Source organism: Borostomias antarcticus (genome assembly GCF_949987555.1).
Source record: "Borostomias antarcticus genome assembly, contig: scaffold_60, whole genome shotgun sequence".
Classification (NCBI taxonomy): Eukaryota; Metazoa; Chordata; class Actinopteri; order Stomiiformes; family Stomiidae; genus Borostomias; species Borostomias antarcticus.
In genome coordinates, this window is record NW_028175837.1 from 832,173 (window position 1) to 855,604 (window position 23,432).

General features: G+C 44.3%; 2 protein-coding genes across 6 annotated transcripts; one reads left to right on the forward strand and one right to left on the reverse strand.

The window, feature by feature from the left end:
- Window positions 1-8,806: 8,806 nt before the first annotated feature.
- On the reverse strand, window positions 8,807-12,252 carry LOC311329116 (uncharacterized protein). 5 transcript variants are annotated; one of them, XM_084462995.1, is made up of 10 exons: window positions 12,200-12,252; window positions 11,558-11,643; window positions 11,380-11,461; window positions 10,465-11,143; window positions 10,286-10,375; window positions 10,049-10,165; window positions 9,868-9,939; window positions 9,528-9,754; window positions 9,283-9,435; window positions 8,807-9,180 (listed from the first exon to the last, which is right to left on the reverse strand). In XM_084462995.1, the coding sequence occupies exons 5-10, from the start codon at window positions 10,332-10,334 to the stop codon at window positions 9,037-9,039; spliced, it is 762 nt and encodes a 253-aa protein (XP_084319121.1). In that variant the 5' UTR covers window positions 10,335-10,375; window positions 10,465-11,143; window positions 11,380-11,461; window positions 11,558-11,643; window positions 12,200-12,252; the 3' UTR covers window positions 8,807-9,036. The 5 variants fall into 5 exon arrangements, with proteins under 5 accessions (XP_084319121.1, XP_084319123.1, XP_084319122.1 ...); XM_084462997.1 differs by having other exon boundaries at window positions 10,465-10,645; window positions 11,072-11,143; window positions 11,380-12,237; XM_084462996.1 differs by having other exon boundaries at window positions 10,465-11,461; window positions 11,558-12,237.
- Window positions 12,253-15,213: 2,961 nt separating this feature from the next.
- On the forward strand, window positions 15,214-16,322 carry LOC311329136 (uncharacterized protein; the record flags this gene model as incomplete). Its single annotated transcript, XM_084463013.1, has 2 exons — window positions 15,214-15,722; window positions 15,831-16,322. The coding sequence occupies exons 1-2, from the start codon at window positions 15,231-15,233 to the stop codon at window positions 16,320-16,322; spliced, it is 984 nt and encodes a 327-aa protein (XP_084319139.1). The 5' UTR covers window positions 15,214-15,230.
- Between the last annotated feature and the right edge of the window lie 7,110 nt (window positions 16,323-23,432).

Consider the following 23,432-nt stretch of genomic DNA (forward strand, 5'->3'; position numbering starts at 1 on the left):
GCCAAACCATACTTGGAGCGAGATGCGCTACGAGTGAAAATTGGCTTCCGCTGAATGTTGGTTATAAAGATAGAGGAACTTTATTGCAGACACGCAGGTCCATATAAAACATTATATTTGCACAGTAGGCAGGTCCATATAAAACATTATATTTGCACAGTAGGCTATTATTTCTTTCACTTTATTATTTGCATCATTCTTTGTGGACCAATGTTGGAATAAATTTGCCTTTGAACGTTATTGCCCACTCTGACATCCGCGGTCTTTATGTGAAATCTAGTTTTAGCCTACTGAAACATTACAGGCTAGCCTACTCTTCTTCAATTAAACCAAATACATCACATTGATATCTTTGCTAAGTAATAAGCTGTAAGGACAGGCTGAACTACTGTTTTGCACTGGCAAACAAAGGAGAGTGTGTGACAGCCCTGCGCAACGCGTGCAAATTGGCTGCCGCTGAGTGGTTGGGAAACATCAAGAATAGCCATGCATCTTAGCTTGCAGAGTTTGAGAAACATCCTCAATTTTTGATTGATGTAGGCTACAAATTTAATAAATTTAATTTAGCCTATTCGGCCATAAAAGGCTCAGCTTTCTTCTTTTTTAAAATATTTTTTAAGTTATATAGGCCTACTACAAAGAACGAAAAAATAACGTTATTAACCGGTTTTAAAGATTTCAAATTAACGTTTCTGTTCTGGAACAATTAAAGACCATTTCGTTTTCGTTCGTGTTTCTGTTCCTCGTAAAATACCGTTCGTTTTCGGTTTTCGTTTCCGTTCCTTTAACCGGTTCGGAGCCTTGGTGAGGAAGCTATTTCGTTTCGAATGACGTTTCTAAAGATCATGGCATGTGAAAACCACAACAGGCCTATGCTCTATGTAAGCACAACTAGCGATTCATCAAGACAGATTGATGAAAACAACCGTTTCGCGGCAGAAAATAGATTTTTAGAAACTGCATTCTAAGTGCCCCGACCACCGCCATTACATGGATATACTGGCTCGCGCTGGATTTTAAATTTCTTCTACATGCCTCCGAACTACACCAAAGTGATCTCGGTGAGTCAAACGTCTTATAATATGTCGTAAATAAGGTCCAGGTTGTCAAAAACGAGCATTGTCCTTTAAATTGGAAAAAATATGGATGGTAGTGAACGGTGGATGACAAATAATTTTTTGATCCCGTTTTAATTGTGCCATGACCACAACATGTGTTTGTCAATCTAAAACATAAATTTTACTGATCTCTGTTAACTCGCAAGTTAGCTAATATTAGCTAGCTGACATTAACCAAAACCTTGTGTGGGATATTTTGATTCTGAGATATGCCTGCTAATTAGGTGTTTGGTTGTGGCTGCATTCTTTTTAGATAATCACCGGCTGGCCAATCTTCCTGTTTCCACTTAGGCACTCTATAGGGATGAGTCCATCAATATATAATCTGTAGGTTACCAGCTACAACATGAACTAGTGTTTATGCCAGCAGTCGGCCCTGAAACCATGAAGGAATGGGAGAGTAATACACTGTGTTGGGTTCATTGTGGCAACCATTTATACCACCACAATGGATTTGAAATTAAACAAGATGTGCTTTAAGGGGAGACACTACAGTCAAAATTTTCTACATACATTTTAATTTCAGTATACGTCTGTTTAATTTGATTTATCCATACTATATGATTGGAAAGTGTGCCATAGGCTGTTAGACTAGTTATTCGTCTTAACTGAGGCTGATGCTGCAGTCTTGGATCAACACTGACTGCCTGTAACGTTAACTAGAAATAGCTGGCTAGCCTACAACTAAACAGGGCATCGTTGCTTAATCTCATGAGTGAAAACATCTTCGTAAATTGCATTCTCTAACGTTAGACTAACTGTTACCCCATCTACCGGTATGTTCTGACAGAGAGGCTGCTGTCTCACTGACGTTATATAGGTTAGCTGGCTAGCAATAGAAATATATGGCTTTTCTACAACTGAACGAGAGCAATATAATGAATGAAAGCAGCATACAATGTAAAGTGAGCTAGCGCACAACAGTCGTAAACCATGTTTTGATTAGCATTTATTTATGATGCCCATGCTTGCAGCAAACAATCTTGGCTGCAGTGACGTGGTAGCTACAGTAGCACGAGCGAACGTTATGACAGCATGTTGACGCTGACTTGCTGTGTGCCTCGTGTTGACTTATATTAGATAAAGGTGACCATTAATCGATCTTGTGAGTTTTTCTGGTCATTTGGGGGGGATGATTGTGTTCACAAAAGATCTAACATAACCAGTTCCTCTGTTTACAAGCGAGATCACGAGAGCCGAGTACAGCGAGAGCCGAGTCTCAGTCTGACTTTGAAAGTCGCCCCAGCGAGGCAGTCTGCTGCTGCACGCGCTCTGTCTGGAGCTTCCACTAAATGAAACCACGCATGCGCAGGCTGCGCAGCTTACAACCAATCACAGACATGCTTGTGTTTTAGTAAATTTGGGTTTAGGTTTTCCAGACTTTTTCAGAGAACAGTTTCGCACTAAATCCCTCACACGATTCTCTCTGCCTCAGTCAGTCGCAGTACGAGTTTGTCTGAGGTAACACCAGTCAGCTGTTATTTCTCGTGTCCAGTCCACTGTCTGAGGCGAGTTATCAGGCTCATTAGTTAGTAGGGAATTGATTGATTTTTTTGGTAACAGAACTAGGACTACTGTTTTAATATTGTGGGGCATGAGTCAGACTCGGCGTATGTCCACTGCTTGAGTTAACATCGGCCAAGTTGAGCCAACACCTGCAGCTCCTTAGCTTGTAAGGTGTCACTAAGCAAATTCTTTCTCTCCTCTCTAGATGAAACTGTGCACCTTGTGTTACGGGACACTCTTCAGCCTCACCTGGACGCTAGCTAGTAGGCTAACTTGCCAGCTCATCAGCGTGTAAGGAATGGCACTGCAGTATTTTCTTTTATCTTCCATCTCTATATTTTCACTTTTTTGATAGTTAAGCTGTCTCTTGGTCATAGTCATACACATATAACGAAACTGTTGGCACGTGTCTGCTGCTTGTCTGAGGTAACGCCAGTCGGCTGCTATTCATCGTGTCCAGTCCACTGTCTGAGGCGAGCTATCAGGGTCATTAGTTAGTAGGGAATTGAAATATCCTGTTTTGATTTTTTTTGGTAACAAAACTACTAGGACTACTATGTTTTAATATATTGTGGGGCATTAGTCAGTCTCGGTGTATATCCACTGCGTTTTATTGAGAGAAATGACAGAGGGTGGACTTAAGCAATGTAGGCCTAATTGAGACATTTGCGAGGATGAAGAAAAGAAGAACACAGTTCAGATAGTCTACACATTCCAAGAATAGCCTACTTTTAAATATTTTTTGTCATTTTCATGTGTTAAACAAATTTTTTGAGTAGCCTACATTGGACTATTAGGCTTTTACCATGACCTGTTGCCTCTGAGCGAATTGAGTGAAAATACCGTATAGCCTATTGAGCCTAGTGATTTGTCTTACAGTACATTAGTATGGCTATACTATTTGTTGTGGAGTTCTAGCACATACTAGGCCTACTGGTGACTACGTAACTGCAGTTGATGCCTGGAAGTGCTGTGTCATGTTTAGTCTGGTCTCTTATAATAAAGAACACGTCTTTTGTTATCCCCGGTCCTCGTTCTTATGTAGAAATAAGTTTATATAGCTCCAGTATATCACAGCTATATGTTTCAGCTGGTACAAATTAAGATAAATTCAATAGGCTATTTTAATGAATATATTATTAGAAACATATTTTTGATTGACAGACAGGCTAGGGGCCCCTTTGAGGTGAAAAAAACCCATGGGAATAAAAGTGAATCTATGCCCCTGACAATGACCCAAAGCATACTGCGAAAGCAAGACAAGAGTTTTTCAAGGCAAAGAAGTGCAATGTTCTGCAATGGCCAAGTCAAACACCTGACCTGAATCCAACTGAGCATGCATTTCACTTCCTGAGGACAAAACTGAAGGGAAACGGCCCAAAGAACAAGCAGGAAGTGAAGACAGTTGCAGTAGAGGCCTGGCAGAGCATCACCAGGGATGAAACCCTGCGTCTGGTGATGTCTGTGGTTCCAGACTTCAGGCTGGATTTGACTGTAAATGATTTGCAACCAAATATTAAACATGGCAATTTGATTCATAATTTTGTTAGTTTGTCCAACTACTTTTGTCCTTTAAAAGGGAGGTTGGGTACATATAAAATTTGTTGTAATTCCTACACCTGATTTGGATGTAAATACCAGAATTAAAGTTGAAATTCTGCATTTAAAGCACATATTTAATGTTTCATTTAAAATCCATTGTGGTAGTGTACAGAGCCAATATGATGAAAATTGTGTCAATGTCCAAATATTTATGGACCTAACTGTATACCAATGGTTCTTGCCACAATGAACCCAACACTGTCGCATTCAGTATTGGTTGGTGGAGGACAGTAGAAGACTGCCTGGGAAACGACGAAAGACTCCCCATTGGTCAATGATGCTTTCAATGAACCGCTATGCCAAGTGAGGTCAGTGAAGAATCAGTGTTACTGCTGCAGAGATGTGTGGTGCTGATATATCACCCCAACAAGTGAGCAGCAAGGACATAAAAGATGCCAGGAAAGAGCTCTCCGCACAAGTCTGGAACTAGAGAACATTCTTCCAACCCAGGTGGCACTCAAGCAGAACATAAAGAGTACATGCTACGTAATTTGACCGTGACCTTGATCCTTGGTTCTGGCATTCTTAAAAGTATCACTAAATGAGTGTGCATCTCCAATTTTGTTGGAAATTACACCTTAAATGTTTTTCTACAATGGTTCCAAAATTAAGCATGTTTGAAAATTTGAGGTCGACTCTCACTTACCCCCACATCTGAAAATAAACCTTATGGTAAGTATTATAGAACATTGCACAATTGTTGTGATGTCTGTCTGTCTGTCTGAGGGTGTTGGTCTCTGATATTTTTGAAAATATCGAAAAATCTGCAAGAGGACAAAGACACAGACGTCTGGGTCAGTGACTGTCATTACAAATACATTCACATATCCACAGTATATTGTCAGTCACTGATTTTGCTTGTGTGTTTTCAAATACTGTGAAGAAAACACAGGTGATGCTAAAGGTATACTATGTGGCTATACTCTCACCTTTGCAATGGTTGTTCTTTTTCCTCTACCAGCAGATCCTGCGTCTTATTTTACTGTTTCTCCCTTCTTTTCCTGTTTCTCCCTTTTCGTCATCTTTCTCTTTCTCCTCTTTCTGTTTCTCTTTCTCCTCCTCTCCCCTGGCCTTCTTCATCTCCTCCTCTTCTTTCCACTTTTTCATGTCCTCGGTTTTCTCCCGGTACTTCTCTACAGCCATCTTCTCTTTCTGCTTTTCCATTTCCCTTCTATCCTTCTCCTCTTTCTCTTTGCTGTCCACCATGTCCATGTACTTCATGAAGGTCAGGAAGTTCTCGTTTTTCTTCCGGTGCTTCTCTAGAGGCTTCATCTCTTTCTGGTGTTCCTTTTCTTTCTGCTTTCTATCTTTCTCCTCTTTCTTTTTCTGTTTCTCCTCCTCTTGCCTGGCCTTCCTCTTTTCTTTCTTTTCCTGCTGTCTCATCTTAAATTCACTCCACATCTTTTTCAGGCGAGCAAAGATGCCCCCAGATGTCTGAGATGGCCGCTGGTCACTGGTCGCCAGCTCCCCAGAGGGACACTGACAAGCAATATCAGACATCTTGGCTGTCTCCCCCCTCCACCCCTCATCTTCCTCCCTCAACTCCGTCCTCAACCTTTTCATCCTCTGGTCCATCTCCCTGATCATGACGGCCATTATGTTCTCCAGTTGCATCTGCTCCATTTTCTGGCTCTTTACCTCTCTCTCCTTCATCATCCTGGCCGTCTCAATCCTCCTCCCCTTTTCTTCCTCCCTCAACTCCACATTGAACCTGGACATCCGCTGGTCCAACTCCCTGATCAGGAGGTCCTTCTCTCTCTCCTGGCTCCTTTCCCCTCTCTCCTCCAGGCATTTATTAACCATCTTGGCTATCTCGTTCCTCCTCGTCTCCTCTTCCTTCCTCCTCCTCCCCTCATCTTCCTCCCTCAACTCGACCCTCAACGCGGTCATCCGGTCGTCCATCGATCTCGTCAGGAGGACCTGAATGTGCTCCAGACTCCCCTCCGACTTCCCAGGTCTCCTCTTCTCCTCCTCCTGCCTCCCCCTCCCCTCATCTTCCACCCACGCCTGCCTCCTCAACCTGGGCATCTGTGGGCCGACGAGGTCCCTCTTCCTCTCCTGGCTCTGCGTCTCTCTGTCCTTCAGGTATTCCTCTACCATCCTGGCTGTCTCGCTCCTCCTCATCTCCTTCTCCTGCCTCCTCCTCCGCTCGTCTTCCTCCCTCAACTCCCTCTTCATCTTGGCCATCCGGCGGCCCATGTCTCTGGCCACGTTCTGCAGCTGCTCCTCCACCCAGACAGTCTCGCAGGGCTTTGTCATTCCTAAAGGCTATGGGGGTCAGGGGGGCACAGGGACAACCAGTCAGTCACACCGGGGTCACATTCATGCAGTCAATACACTGTAGTACAGTGATCATAAGATATCACAGTGCATTGGCTACTCCTAGCATGGCACAGTACGATTATACATAGCTTCAGTGTTGCAAGATGTCACAGTGAACTGGCTACTGCTATTAATAGCAGAGCAATACAATACATCACAGTACAGTACTGCTCCTAATAGGTTATGTACCAATTTACATTACAGCAAGCATACTGTAGTCATACAGCACTTTACAACACAGAACAGTGGGCCCATACCTAGCTACTGTATACAGGTAGTTTAGGTGCAAAGCGTCTGAGCATCAAGAGACTAACAAGCTGCACGCAGAGTGAACAGTCATCATGTATTGCAAACATAAAGGCAGCAGCAAGAAAAGATGAGAGAAAGGAACAGGATGAGAAGGTAGCAAAGCTGCTGGTCAAAGCTACCAGTCTGCTGGTCAGTTTTGAGTGTCTGTAGCTATCTGGTACACTACAGGGAAAATAGTAGGCTAGATAGTTGGCTAGATAGTAGGCTAGTGCTGATGATTTCTGTCACAGCATACACTGCATGCCCTCTCCAGTCCCCTAATAGGTCTTATTTCATTTCCACTTGACTACTAACTTGATTGAGCATGCTACATTTGAGCAGTAGGATGATAATATGGCTAAAAGGTAGGCTACAAGATGCACAGTGCACAGGCTACTCCTATCATGGTACAGTAATCCTACAAATACAGTAACTTCAGTTTTACAAGATGCCACAGTGCACTGGCTACTGCATGAATAGCAGGGCAATACAGTACCATGCTCCTTCAATAGGTTAATATACCACTTTATATTACAGCAATACTACAGCCTATATTTGGATATACATGATTTTACAACACAGCACAGTAGGCCTACTGTAGCTAGATAACACTTTACAAAACAGCAAGCAAAACAATATAAAATTATTATTATCATTATTGTTATTATTATTATTGATTCACTAATTAAGAGGAGGTTCACCCAGGAACTCATATTACCCAGACACATCACTGTTAGTCCTGTAATCAACCAGTATCGCTCTCAACCTGAACATAATTTCTAACCTGGTTAAACAAAGTTCTGAGAGAAATGTTCTGTATTCTGTCTTCAATTGGAGGTGTTTTTGTCAAAGACAGTAATACAGAATAATTTCAGAAAATTCCAACTCTAAAGTCTATCCCTATTATGGACTTACTTGTTTTCTCTAAATTAGTGTGTCAAATCCAGAAGTCACTAGCTACTCTGATGAGGTGGAATCGGATCACTGACTATTTAAGTGTCTGCCTCAGTAACGTCTACTATGACGTCATAAGCAAGGGGAGATGTAAAGTGACGAAACGCCCTCTAGTGGTTTTTATTAATAATAAATAAAATAAAAAATGTTTTGGGCTGCATTGAGTTATTATTCACATAGTTTCTGAGACACATTGAGTCACTGTTTATTGATTTTGATTATATGTTGCAGTTTAAAGACAGAATAAAAGGCTTTACAATAGGTTTTGGAACACTGGGTGTAAACTGACTACAGTTCATATGATGCACACACCCCGTGCTTCCTCGCTATGTCAATAGATTAATCTGTCTCGTTCTGTCGGTAACGCTTTATAATACAGCCTGTGTCTTACAGTGTAATACCAGTGTCTTACACTCTCTTACCAGTTTCTTACCCATACCGAGTACTTACATGTAAGTGCGGGGTACCGGTAGTCTAGGGGTACCGGGTACTTACAGGTAGTTATGGGGTACCCTACTAACACACGCAGGTTGCGCGAACGTTCGACATACGGCCGCTATAGGTGACGATTCGTGTGCGCCGCGTGCGGAAATTACGCGGCCATTTACGGAAACGCGAGATCTGCCGTTTAGTAGACGCTACGTAAGAACGACACGTCATTCCGAAGTTGCGGCCGCGTGCAAAGAACGCACGTGATCACGTGGGCAGGAACCTCCGTCATAAACTCACCTGGCTGACACTAGATTTACAGGTATTTATATGACTTGGTCTGCACGTCTTTTTCGCACGGTGCAAATATGGTCACTTACTGACCACTGGCTATATTTAGCATTTGCAGTACCACTGGCTATATTTAGCATTTACCAGTACAAAAACGAATTAATGCTATATGGGGATATAGCAGCAAGCATTATACAAACCAATATAAGACTGAACACCATTAACAGTTTAGAACATTTTATTACACAAAGTACATTACTAATTAAAAGTATACATATTTACAAGGATGAGGTTTACGGTCTGTCACATTACGCATAGCCAGAAAAGCAAAAAAAAGCATGTACAAGCTCTGGCTAGCAACCCATTATCTGACAATTGCAAAAGTTCTAAAAACAAAAATGAAACAGTGCGCATTCTGTGGCAGGCAGACCGGGAACAGACCTTTGTATCCCACAAAAAAAAGGTTAAAATTTACAAAAACTATTTACAAAAAAGGCATCCATCCTTGCAGGCTGGAAAGGCAGGTTTAGGGAGACGGGCTGGGGGTCCCACATCTGAATCGAGGGTCTGGGCAGAAGAGGTCATCCTCATCTGAATACTCCACTGTGGTCAGGGCTGGAGCTGCGGTCAGGGGCTGGGCTGGGGAGGTCAGCTGGGCTGGAGCAGATGCCTAAGGACATAATGAAATGGCTGTAAAAGCAAGTCGCATACGTTCATTGGAAGCGTGCCATGTCACTGGATACGAGAAAATTAACTGCCTGACATCACATACCTTTTTGAATCGAGCAGGGGCATGTTTCAGCATCTCCTGCAGCTGGGCAGACACCTCCGTCACAGTGGTGCTTGGCTTACAGGCCATAACTGCACCTTTTAACCAAAAAGGGAATGGTTTCAATGCACATGGCATGAAGCTCAGATATCGTGTCTGCAAAACATAAAGACAATCATTTACTTTTACATTTCCTTAACACTTCCCTGCAAAAATAAGGAACAAAGTTCTGCCCTGAAGTTACTCACCATCTTCCTTTGATGATCCTTGTCCTTCAGCTGCTCCTCCAAGACCAGCAGCTCCTCCTCCGTTTTAGCAGGGTGCAGGTCATCCAGTACTGCTCCCCGATAGCTGTCTGCAGACTCGCCGGACAGTCTCTGCTCCAGCCTCTGCTCCAGTCTCATCATTGTCTGTGCCATCTCCCTCAGACTCTGCATGACGCTGGAGAACTGCTGACACATCATCCTCTGGAAGTCTGGATATTAAACACAGATGTGGCTATAAGTAATTGTACGGTCCCATAATGGATATTCAGCTCAAAGTATACCCCTACATGCAGCATGAAGTAGTTCACAAAATTCAGCATACCAGCATCTGCAGAGCTTGATGGCAACACTGCTGGAGCTGTTGGTCTCACAGGCGATGGCATCAGAGAACAACCTGAAAACCAGAGGATAAAGGGATGAGCAGGAAACTATGGTGCTGGCGGCGTAGTGATTCTGGCATAAGGGGAAGAATCAACTCGACATGAGACATGTCAGACCCTGACCTGGTCTGGCCGGGGTGCTAATCGCTGATGCATGCTGCTCGTGCCTGGACGTCTGAAGGGCTGAAGGGCCTGGGCTCACAGCGCCTTGGCTCAAAGGACCCGGGCGATGAACATCTACTGCCGAGTAGTGAGATGAGCGAATTAGTGAACTGAGTACATGAGTCTTCCGAAAGTCCTGAGTTAACTAAGTGTGCAAATATGCATAGACATTTCACCAACACAAACATGCATGGATACCTGCATTGATAACTGGCAGAGCAGGCCTTCCGGCTCTGGCAACTGGCATAGCTGGTCTGGTCTGAGTTCTGCCGACCGGCTGCCTGGGCACTGGAACATATAGTAGAGGTAAATTAGCTCAGATTAGTCAACTCAAGTAGTACTCTTTTGGGACTGTTGAATGCACTTTATTATATTACCTTCGTCACTGGAGTCATAGCGTGTGTTGCGCTGTCTCTTCCTTGTGTCTTGGGAGTTAATCCATTGATGACTGCTGCTCAAACACCTTCGCCAAGGCACTGGCTACTTCATAATGCTCTGTGTGTTCCTCAGCAGACAGAGGTTGTCATGGCTCCTCTTGATGTGCTTGTGGAGGTAGATCTGGGAGGTATAGGAGAATGGGCACTCAGAGCAGGAGAACACCCAAGTCTTGCACAACTCTAACATCACAGCTAGGAGAGCGAATGAGAGAGACCATTAAAAAGTATTATCTCACCTGTAGTACAAGTTCAAATATAGAGTGATTATACGTCATTGTAAATGAGAGCTTACTCTCAATTGATTCACGAGGTTAAATAAAGATTGAATGAATATGTAGCTAGTGGGGGGTTACAACCACACAACTGTGGAGAGAGAATGAGACACTTGGTTCCCTCCTCTACTGGTGTTCATGGCCATGGCCACACACCTGGAATACTGCAACCCTGATTTAAAGGCATAAAAGTGGGGAACACATTCTTGAGACGGTTCCTAGAACTGGAGGGGGAAAAAAACGGGAAAATGATCTTCCCTCTCCTCATCACTCACTTCTGCATGGGGCTGAGCTCTACCCTGTCAGCAGTGGCAATACATGAGATAGCGGCTCAGCACACAGGAGAACTGCACAGAGAGGAAGGAGGAGAGAGAAAACCAACAACAAAAAAGGCAAGAAGGGTTAATAACTGAGCGAATCTTGCAAGTTTGCACTACAGGGAAGCAATTGCTCAATTTCCCTGATATTGTGGCGTCAGTGATGCGTCTTATGAATCTCACGTGTCTACCGCTAACATTAACTCAATATCAATATTCCCTTTTGTTTATCCCGTCTATGGAAACGTATGTGCATTTGTACTTACGTGTGCCTGCCTATATTGATGATCAGGTGTTTCTCCACCTAAGGGCTGGCCAGACAGAACCATCAGAGACCATTGGGCTGAGCTGAGGAGAGAGCGACATGTTAGAGTGTATGTGTGCATATGTATATGGTGCTCTTCTGTTAATACTCATGAGGGCATTCAACTGAACAAGACTCACAGAGCCTGTGGTGCTGTCCCAGGACTGCCCCTGGCCACGCCTGGGGCCGTCTTAGCGCCTCTATTAGTAGTCCACATCATGAGTACCTATTATGCAAAATTTGGATTTGTATGTGAGTGAAAACGTAGTACACAATTCTTTACCCGTTTGACAGAATGAGCAACCATTTCAACAGTTAAGAGTAACATGAAATCCACCAGGATGGCTGCTGTAACCAAATGAGCCAAGATGGCTGCTATAACAAATCCTGCTAGCTAGCCTAGCTCCGTTGTTGGGGCTTCTAGTATTGTTAACGTTAACTTCGGAAAAATGAATGCCTAAAAACAAACACATACTAACGGTGTCGTGGGTTAATGCGAAATCAATGAGTAAGCTAATTATCACATTTTATTCCAAGCGATGAAACAGTACGAACGTGCAGGAGCTCGCGCGAGTCTTCTTCTCAAGACTCCACCATGCCCGAAAAAGGCTAATCACGTTAGCTGGCTAGCTAGTTAGCCAACATTGGAAAGCATCTGCATATAGATAATCATTACAAAAGGGTAGCTTGCACATAACGTTGGTGTTTTATCTGGGACGATACCAAAATACATAGTATGTATGTATACATACTAATGTATACATTGAAATTTAGATACTTACATCTGTGTTGTCGCGGGGAGACAGCGTGTTGGTCTTTCTCAATCACTTCTGTTTGAAACGGGGCGGAAGTTTACCGTTCTTCTTCTCCTTCGCTAGGTTTAGTGGCGGATCGCAAACTTTAATGTGCATACCGCCACCTACTGGCACAGAGTGTGTAACTTGTTTGTCTAGTTCTTGGAATTGTTTTACCTAAGAAAGTAGCCCAATGCCTTGCATTCTACGTTCACTGCTCAGCGTTCATTGCTCACATTTAGGTTGCAAAATTAGGACTTTATTCATAGGCATATTTTTTATCATTCTTTTTATTAGGCCTAGACTGCAAATCTTTAGTGTTAATATTAACTGTAAATGAGAAATTACACACAAAACAGACATGCAGGATTTCTCCTCATTATTACAATTCTGTAACTGTATGACTTCAAAATTTATTTTAAAACCTAAGTAATTTACAAATGTTCTGACCCACTGTGACACATTTCCAATAAAGTCAGATTGGGACTGTGATCTAACCACATTGTCACGTTATTTAATTACATCGTAGTTACGGATTTAAGCAGCAGTGGCGGCTACGTTCCCTTACAGTGTACTGGAGGACGGCTATTTTGGTTATTTTGCGACTGAAAAGGCAAGTGTCAGCTAGGTGTCAGCTAGGTCCGCTGCTGGTGACGTCGCAAAGTTACCACAATTACACCAATGTGTCCCGTCAGTTTTACGTACTGTGTTAGTAGGGGTAGCCTACTTACCGGGTACTTTCATGCAAGTACTCCAAACCTACCTGTAAGAACCCCGTACTTACCTGTAAGTACCCCGTACCTACCTGTAAGTAAAAGTACCTATGCTACTGTGCACGCCATGTACGTACCCGGTAAGTACCCCGTACCTACATGTAAGTACCCGGTATGTACCCCGTACCTACATGTAAGCAGGGCTGAAAATTAACACCCGCCAATGGCGGGTAAAATTTAGATTTGGCGACTAAATTTCGGAGGCTATCCGCCACGCTGGCGGGTAAATGTTTGTACCAATAGAGTCATGTAATAAATGATGCGTGCGATGTCGCCACATCCATGCCATAGACCGGCGTTCTGTTTGTTGTGCGTTGCTCCCCCGCTGCACCAAATCAAGTTTTCAGTCACATGACTGTTGCCTCGCGCACTAGGAGAGACTGGTGACGCGAGGCTACTCGCGCACAGAACATCGTTCCCATTGACCTCAGAGGACGCGCGCTTCTACAGTCAACACCTACAGTAGATGTGTACCATCCTGTCTCTGGGCTTCCATAGCATACCAAGCCACTGTTTCTCAGAAGGGATGTCTTTGATCGCTTGTCATGTAGCTTATAAACTCTGATGACGGTACTGGTTCCTCCTTGACTGACTTCACTGGTCATCCAGCCATAGGCGTAGTTTTAGGTATGGACGCTATGGACATGTCCATACCAAAGCCACGGAAACACGAATTGTCCCTACCAAAAATAATACAGAGTGAAAACTGTAGTTTTTTATTACCATTCACAACTTGCGAAAGCAAAACGGTTGGGAATTAAGACCAGGTTGACAGCTGCGTTCAGCAAGCTATCCAATCAACAATATACAGTAGCCTACTTTCCCCCCTCCCTCTGTGACCCAGCGAGGGCCTCGCGAGCTCAGCAGCTCACAGCACATCGAGCATCGACTGTCGGCAACAGCGGGAATTTTGATTAAGCAGAAGTAAGATTGAAGTTATTGAACAATAGGGAATACAATATGTTGACCGACAATTATTTTTCTGTACAGAGTTGTATCAATGATAATAGTTTAGTTTGCGTCCTACTAAATGCCTATGTAAACTGTAATGTTAGTGCTAGCTGGTGGTGCAGCTAGTCAGAGCTGTACGTATTACCTATAACGTTAGGTCTCGTAAACGTTTGCTGAGGCAGAGATAAGGTGCTGTAATGTTGTCATAACAGTTGTCTTTAGCTAGTAATAAATCAGTTTTGGTATAACCGTTGCAAATTCCTAGGTTTGAGCAATGACTAGCTAGGTTCACTCGCCCACTGAATTGCATAACAGGCTAAACAAACGAGACTAGACGTCTGGTTTGTTTATGCAATTCAGTCCAAGTCCAGCGTAATTATGTTCATATTTCATATGCTACACAGAATAGGCTGTAGGCTACACGGAAAAGAGTGTTTCATGTCTGCAAGTAGTTTGATATTGTCAATCATTTCCCTTTTATGACCAGACAAAAATGGACATTGGAATTTTTTTGGTCAAAGCAGCAGAAAGGCAGGACCTGGAGAGGCAGGCGGTAGATGCATCAGGGTTACAGGTGAGATTATAGTCTGACTCAACAGATGTAGGTTTTGTGGATAAACCTTGTCATTCGTTGTCACATTGCCCAATCAGTGGCGACAGAAATTAATCTGATTCGGCCACCACCCAGATTCAATCCAGACTACGTGAAACAACAACAACCTATTGTGTCCCTACCAAAGCTCAAATCAAACCTACGCCCCTGCATCTTGCAACACTTAAACTATGTATAATCGTACTGTGCCATGCTAGGAGTAGCCAATGCACTGTGATATCTTATGATCACTGTACTACAGTGTATTGACTGCATGAATGTGACCCCGGTGTGACCGACTGGTTGTCCCTGTGCCCCCCTGACCCCCATAGCCTTTAGGAATGACGAAGCCCTGCGAGACTGTCTGGGTGGAGGAGCAGCTGCAGAACGTGGCCAGAGACATGGGCCGCCGGATGGCCATGATGAAGAGGGAGTTGAGGGAGGAAGACGAGCGGAGGAGGAGGCAGGAGAAGGAGATGAGGAGGAGCGAGACAGCCAGGATGGTAGAGGAATACCTGAAGGACAGAGAGACGCAGAGCCAGGAGAGGGAGAGGGACCTCGTCGGCTCACAGATGCCCAGGTTGAGGAGGGAGGCGTGGGTGGAAGATGAGGGGAGGGGGAGGCAGGAGGAGAAGAGGAGAAGAGGAGACCCGGGAAGTCGGAGGGGCGTCTGGAGCGCATGCAGGTCCTCCTGACGAGATCGATGAACGACCGGGTGACCGCGTTGAGGGTCGAGTTGAGGGAGGAAGATGAGGGGAGGAGGAGTAAGGAAGGGGAGAGGAGGAGGAACGAGATAACCAAGATGGTTAATAAATGCCTGGAGGAGAGAGGGGAAAGGAGCCAGGAGAGAGAGAAGTACCTCCTGATCAGGGAGTTGGACCAGCGGATGTCCAGGTTGAATGTGGAGTTGAGGGAGGAAGAAGAGGGGAGGAGGATTGAGACGGCCAGGACGATGAAGGAGAGAGTGTTGTGGGCCCAGCTCGGTCTTTGGGTCCAGTCCGGGAGTCGAGTCGTAGGGGCAGTGAGGCACACGCTTCGAGGACGCGGACTCCACCCCTTGCCGGAGAGGCCGGCTCCGCCCGGCAGCAGCAGCAATCACCTGCCAACTCGTTGCAGCTGTTGCCTGTTAGCGGAGCCTCTACAAGAGGACGCTGGAACCACCGCTCGGGGCTCAGACGTTTCTAGCCCTCATAGGGTAATCAGACGAGCTGGCTATCGCCCCTGATCCATTTTGAAGTTTGCTTATTTCGACTAACGATTTGTTTTCCCTGTGTTGTGTTCCCTCTTTTGTTCCCCCCGGAAGGTCCAGCGTCCTCGCGCCTCTCCGGCCCCCGCGTCCTCCCGGCCTCCGCGCCGCGTTTCCCATTCGCTTCCTGCCCTCGACTCTCCCCTCCCGGACTCCGCTCCCCGCACGCCTCCTGGACCTCCCTCGCTCCGCGGGACTGCCGCCGCTCCGCCTCCTCTCACCACCAAAGACCGCCAGAGTTCCCGGACCCTTCCCTCCACCTCTCGTAGGGCCTCGCAGCACATTCACAAACACATTCCGGCTGATACCCATACCGCACACACCGCACCCACGCACCCCTCTTTGTTTCCCCATCTCATGTACATACCACACACACGCATCCATACATACCCCCCATTGGTTTGCACCTCCCCCATTTTGTTGTGGCACCAGTTCTCCCCATTTTATTATTTATTATTAAACGGCCAAGTGCCAACCACTCCCCTCTGTCTGCCTGTTCTGTCCGGGGGTCTCACTACACGGGTCCAGGGTCCGCGTTCCGGCCCCTGACAGAGAGAGGTAAAGAGCCAGAAAATGGAGCAGATGCAACTGGAGAACATGATGGCCGTCATGATCAGGGAGTTGGACCAGAGGATGAAAAGGTTGAGGACGGAGTTGAGGGAGGAAGATGAGGGGTGGAGGGGGGAGACAGCCAAGATGTCTGATATTGCTGTTCAGTGTCCCTCTAGGGAGCTGGCGACCAGTGACCAGCGGCCATCTCAGACATCTGGGGGCATCTTTGCTCGCCTGAAAAAGATGAGGAGTGAATTTAAGATGAGACAGCAGGAAAAGAAAGAGAAGAGGAAGGCCAGGCAAGAGGAGGAGAAACAGAAAAAGAAAGAGGAGAAAGATAGAAAGCAGAAAGAAAAGGAACACCAGAAAAAGATGAAGGCTCTAGAGAAGCACCGGAAGAAAACTGAGAACTTCCTGGACTTCATGAAGTGCAAAGAAATGGAGGAGCGGAAGCAGAAAAAGAAAGAGGAGAAGAAAGAGAAAGAGGAGAAGGATAGAAGGCAGAAAGAAAAGTAAATTGAAAAGCAGAAAGAGAAGATGGCTGTAGAGAAGTGCTGGGAGAAAACTGAGGACATTAAAAAGTGGAAAGAAGAGGAGGAGAGGAAGAAGGCCAGGGGAGAGGAGGAGAAAGAGAAACAGAAAGAGGAGAAAGAGAAAGATGACGAAAAGGGAGAAACAGTAAAAGAAGGGAGAAACAGGAAAAGAAGACGCAGGATCTGCTGGTAGAGGAAAAAGAACAACCATTGCAAAGGTGAGAGTATAGCCACATAGTATACCTTTAGCATCACCTGTGTTTCCTTCACAGTACTTGAAAACACACAAGCAAAATCAGTGACTGACAATATACTGTGGATATGTGAATGTATTTGTAATGACAGTCACTGACCCAGACGTCTGTGTCTTTGTTCTCTTGCAGATTTTTCAATATTTTCAAAAATATCAGAGACCAACACCCTCAGACAGACAGACAGACATCACAACAATTGTGCAATGTTCTATAGGCAGGGCTGAAAATTAACTTTTAGGCTCACCTGCCAAGGGGACTGGTAGATGAAAAAATCCACCGGCCAAGTATATTTTTTACTGGCCAAAATAATAAAATAATACATTTTTTGTCACATTATACATCTGTTTCAGTACTTTTCATTCAGATAATAGTATTATTTTGAATACATGCTTAAGGAAGAGGCCAAAAGTAAAATTTAAAATAAAGTAGTTTAATTCGATGGCTTGAAACATTGCAATTCATATAAATTCAAATATTAATTTCCATTCACTTCCACAGTGTAGAATTATCCATAACTAGCTAACCCTACACAAATATGAGATAGAAATGATCCAAGCCTTAACCTCATGGTCTTTATGAGTTTATGAACAAAATTAATATACTGTAACATATTCACAGCCTGTCATCATGTTAAACCTGAGCTGGATGCAGGGGCGTAGGTTTGATTTGAGCTTTGGTAGGGACACAATAGGTTGTTGTTGTTTCACGTAGTCTGGATTGAATCTGGGTGGTGGCCGAATCAGATTAATTTCCGTCGCCAGTGATTGGGCAATGTGACAACGAATGACAAGGTTTATCCACAAAACCTACATCTGTTGAGTCAGACTATAATCTCACCTGTAACCCTGATGCATCTCCTGCCTGCCTCTCCAGGTCCTGCCTTTCTGCTGCTTTGACCAAAAAAATTCCAATGTCCATTTTTGTCTGGTCATAAAAGAGAAATGATTGACAATATCAAACTACTTGCAGACATGAAACACTCTTTTCCGTGTAGCCTACAGCCTATTCTGTGTAGCATATGAAATATGAACATAATTACGCTGGACTTGGACTGAATTGCATAAACAAACCAGACGTCTAGTCTCGTTTGTTTAAGCCTGTTATGCAATTCAGTGGGCGAGTGAACCTAGCTAGTCATTGCTCAAACCTAGGAATTTGCAACGGTTATACCAAAACTGATTTATTACTAGCTAAAGACAACTGTTATGACAACATTACAGCACCTTATCTCTGCCTCAGCAAACGTTTACGAGACCTAACGTTATAGGTAATACGTACAGCTCTGACTAGCTGCACCACCAGCTAGCACTAACATTACAGTTTACATAGGCATTTAGTAGGACGCAAACTAAACTATTATCATTGATACAACTCTGTACAGAAAAATAATTGTCGGTCAACATATTGTATTCCCTATTGTTCAATAACTTCAATCTTACTTCTGCTTAATCAAAATTCCCGCTGTTGCCGACAGTCGATGCTCGATGTGCTGTGAGCTGCTGAGCTCGCGAGGCCCTCGCTGGGTCACAGAGGCGATGGCGGGAAAGTAGGCTACTGTATATTGTTGATTGGATAGCTTGCTGAACGCAGCAACCTGGTCTTAATTCCCAACCGTTTTGCTTTCGCAAGTTGTGAATGGTAATTAAAAACTACAGTTTTCACTCTGTATTATTTTTGGTAGGGACAATTCGTGTTTCCGTGGCTTTGGTATGGACATGTCCATAGCGTCCATACCTAAAACTACGCCTATGGCAAGATGTCACAGTGAACTGGCTACTGCTATTAATAGCAGAGCAATACAATACATCACAGTACAGTACTGCTCCTAATAGGTTATGTACCAATTTACATTACAGCAAGCATACTGTAGTTATACAGCACTTTACAACACAGAACAGTGGGCCCATACCTAGCTACTGTATACAGGTAGTTTAGGTGCAAAGCGTCTGAGCATCAAGAGACTAACAAGCTGCACGCAGAGTGAACAGTCATCATGTATTGTAAACATAAAGGCAGCAGCAAGAAAATAGGAGAGAAAGGAACAGGATGAGAAGGTAGCAAAGCTGCTGGTCAAAGCTACCAGTCTGCTGGTCAGTTTTGAGTGTCTGTAGCTATCTGGTACGCTACAGGGAAAATAGTAGGCTAGATAGTTGGCTTGATAGTAGGCTAGTGCTGATGATTTCTGTCACAGCATACACTGTATGCCCTCTCCAGTCCCCTAATAGGTCTTATTTCATTTCCACTTGACTACTAACTTGATTGAGCATGCTACATTTGAGCAGTAGGATGATAATATGGCTAAAAGGTAGGCTACAAGATGCACAGTGCACAGGCTACTCCTATCATGGTACAGTACTCCTACACATACAGTAACTTCAGTTTTACAAGATGCCACAGTGCACTGGCTACTGCATGAATAGCAGGGCAATACAGTACCATGCTCCTTCAATAGGTTAATATACCACTTTATATTACAGCAATACTACAGCCTATATTTGGATATACAGGATTGCCAAGAAGCATTACATTGTTGAACAGCTGTTGATGCCTGTTGCAGTGATGATGATGTTGATGCGATGATGTTGGTGAGGATGGTGATGACGATGATGGTGGTTGGTGACATTGTGGTGATGGTGATGGGCGTACATTTTAATGTTTTCTGTATGCTTGATGTGTGCTAAACAAATTCCCCTCTGGGGCAATAAAGGTTTCAATTCAATTCAACCAGGTCGGTAGCCCCGCCTGCTCGGTGGTTCCCTGGGACGGCCCACCCTGGTGAGGACTCAGTTCAGGCGCTTCCCCTTCGCCCAGCTGGTCTCTGGAGGGAGGCTTCCAGCAGCAGGGATAGACCAGAGCACTGTGACATCAAATTGTAGTAAATGGACACATGCAGACACCCCCCTTTTTGGGTGAAAACGAGACGAGAACTTGACGCCATTCAGATTCAAAAAAGGGGCAGTAACCATACCCATGGCATGGAAGCTCCAAGATGATTGCTCTGGTCTGTGTGCATTTTGGGGCTGCGTAGATGGTAAACAAAAGTCATGTATGAAATTCAGTTCTTTCAGGACTGTTAGAGTGGTATATGTATGTTCTTTAAATTAAATTTAAGAAATGTCTGTCAAATGTTCAGGGCACCTAATAAATCAAATGGAATAATTTAATGGCTAATATAACAGGATAGACTCCACCTAAATTTGTGTACGTGGGCAAATTAACTTGTAACCGTGACTACTACTTTTTTTTAGCCTCACCTGTGAAGTAGATTAGATTCCTTGTTGTCATAAGTTACTCATCCAGACTTCTGTTAACCCAAAAAGTAACACATTGAATCTGTATTTGCCCAAACCTCCATAACTTGGCTTTTTTGTATGTGAAAGGCTTGTTAGTATATGGTCAACTTAATCACTGTGTATACTTTGAAAGATTAACATTTTTATATTTTATACTTTGCTTGGCAAATAGGCTCAGTTCCCTTACTCTATCATTGTATGGAATAAAGATTATTTTATGGCATTAAAGACTAATGTATTGTTGTGATGAAGCTTAACTGAAAGTAATCAAAATAAATTGTGTATAAATCCAATATGAGTATTAAATTACCATGAATTTTAAATAAAGGTATATTTTGACATAAAGGAAATGTAATTTATCTTTAAAAGCAAGATATATGGTACTAGCCCATTTGTGAAAGGGAAAATTAATACTCCTGAGATTGAACAGCAAGCTAAGGCTTAGTGCTAAAACAAGATGCAAATGTACTCTGTAACTTTGCTCTCTTGTTTCTTTGATAGTTGTATTTTGTGTTTCTGTACTTGGAAATTGTTTTTAATCCTGTTTCTCCTATTAAAAGAAAGCACCTATAAATAATCTATTTTGATTCATTCGTCCACGTTTGTACAGTGAATTTTCATCCTGCACAACTCTAATATTTTCGAACCTCACTTGTTTTTACTAACGGGCTTTTCCAGTAATGTACATGGAAAATATCTGTCGGCCAAAGAAGCTGGAAAACAAGTCACAAACGATGACTCTAGCTCCACTCATTCTCCCCTGTCAAACATGTGAACCAATATGCAGGGCTGGCGCCTCCTATAGGCAGAATAGGCAATTACCTTGGGCCTCCAGCCAATCAAAATTACAGATTTCAAGGAGCCTCAAAAGTGATACTCAAGGGTGTCATTGCTGCTGATGATAGCTTAACGGGACATCCTAATGTTACATGACGATGGGATGATGAATGCCCGTCAGTTTTTATTGCTTTGGCCTCTATAGAAAATTTTACCCAGGACGTCCAAAAGTCTAGAGCCAGCCCTGCCAATATGCAGCACTGTATGTGTTATTTGTTTAATATGACACACAGTCACACACACATGCCATCACTGTTATCTCAGCTGTGCAAATGTGTTTATTCATCCCACCATTCAATGTATGTTCCTATTAGTATTCTTTCTACAGCATCAAAATGACCATGCACAGCATTCACCTACCACAGCATGAGCCAAGGACATACTGAGGAATCTAGGAAGAAATGTCTATAACATCTACAGAGTCTTACTGCTATGTATTTGATTTAATGTGTTTGTTTGTTTTCACGTGGACACTGTGTAGTCGATAGAGTGAGGGAGACAGCTGATGCTGCTGCTGCTGTGGCCGTTCGGGGTAGTGGGTGTCAAGAGGTCACACTTAGGCCACAGGGGGGGGCCTCTCCTCTGGGGTATCAATGACACATCTCTATGGGACACTATAAACAGACACAACCCAGACTGACAACCAATGGTGATTAAGACATCATGTTAGGGTGATAGGCGACACATCTGTATGGTCACTCCTCCACCAATCTAGCTTCACTAGGCCCTAAACGGGCAGGCCTAGGTGTGGGGGGTGGGCCGAGAGAGCACTATTTAACGTCTCAACCAAACCTTGAGACTTCGATTTGGAAACGGTACGCAACTCAGCCGGACAGATTCGCTGCTCCCAGCAGGCAGACACGCTGATAACACCATGCGGGGAGGGAAGTCTAAGGCCTTGACTAGCAGAGAAGCAGGGAGAGAGAGAGACTAGGGAAACATCCCAGTGTTCCATGTGATTGTATCTTTGTACAATAAATCTATCATCTGTCGCCGCTTCCAATCCAGTGTTGGGTGATTTCATCATTGACTATCACAACAAGAAAGGCAATTAACATCGTGGTTCATAATTAGATGGTGCTGCAACTCTTATCAAGGCTTCTAAAAAAAAATTACACAACGCAGAGCAACAGAAGAAAAGATCTCAAAGGCCAACAATACTGTGATACGTACTCACTTCACCAAGCCTGCAGATTTTCACCTGGTTAACAATATTGGTATATGAAGAAATTCTTACAATTTACACAGAAAAAACAATTACAACTTATAAAATCCTATCAACTTGGCTTGATCCTCACAAGATGTCAGTAAAGAATAGGCTCTTTGCACAAGCTCCACCACTTCCTGAAATTCTACAGGCATAATACAGGCATAATAAATAAATATTATTTATTTCCTGTCCTATACCATTGGATGGAAGTGATTAATCAGGTGTGATCAGGTGTGCCGCACACCTGATTAATCACTTCCATCCAATAGTATAGGACAGGAAATAAGGATGCCTGTAGAATTTCAGGAAGTAGTGGAGCTTGTGCAAAGAGCCTATTTGACCAGTAGAGGGCAGGAGAGTGTTACGGCTCGCATGCCCTCGCCTCCACAACCGCCTCCCTCTCTCCCCTCTGGGCCCGCTGCGCGCTCGGGGCGTCCTACGCGCTCTTCCGCACGTCGCATCGGCCCAGGCATGCAACGCTCTGACTCTCCGGAGTTTCCCCCCACTGCCGGGCGTTCCCCGTCTCCGGCCAGCTCCGCGGACTCGGCAGTCTCCTCCCTCTCCGGTGACGAAGAGTCGGATCCCGACATGCCCAGCACATCGGCCCGTGCGCAACAACAAGAACGGCGCGCTCGTCTCCGACGATGACGCGGGCGCGGCTCTACTCACCGGTTTCCTATTCATCATCACCACACCTGTCCCTCGTTCTGCAATCACCTTCAACCCCTACAAGAACCTGGTCTACACTCCACTCATCGCCAGATCTTACCATAAACTCATGTGGTAAAGTATAGCCTAGCCTACATCTCCTTACCTGTGTTTTGTAGTGTTTTTTCCCGTTCCCCGTTTGTGATTACTCTCACTCACCCTGCCTCCCCTCCTCATCTCTCCAGTTCCTGCCTGACCCACGCCTGTACGACAACCCTGCTCCTGCCTGACCCACGCCTGTACGACAACCACGCTCCTGCCTGACCATCGCC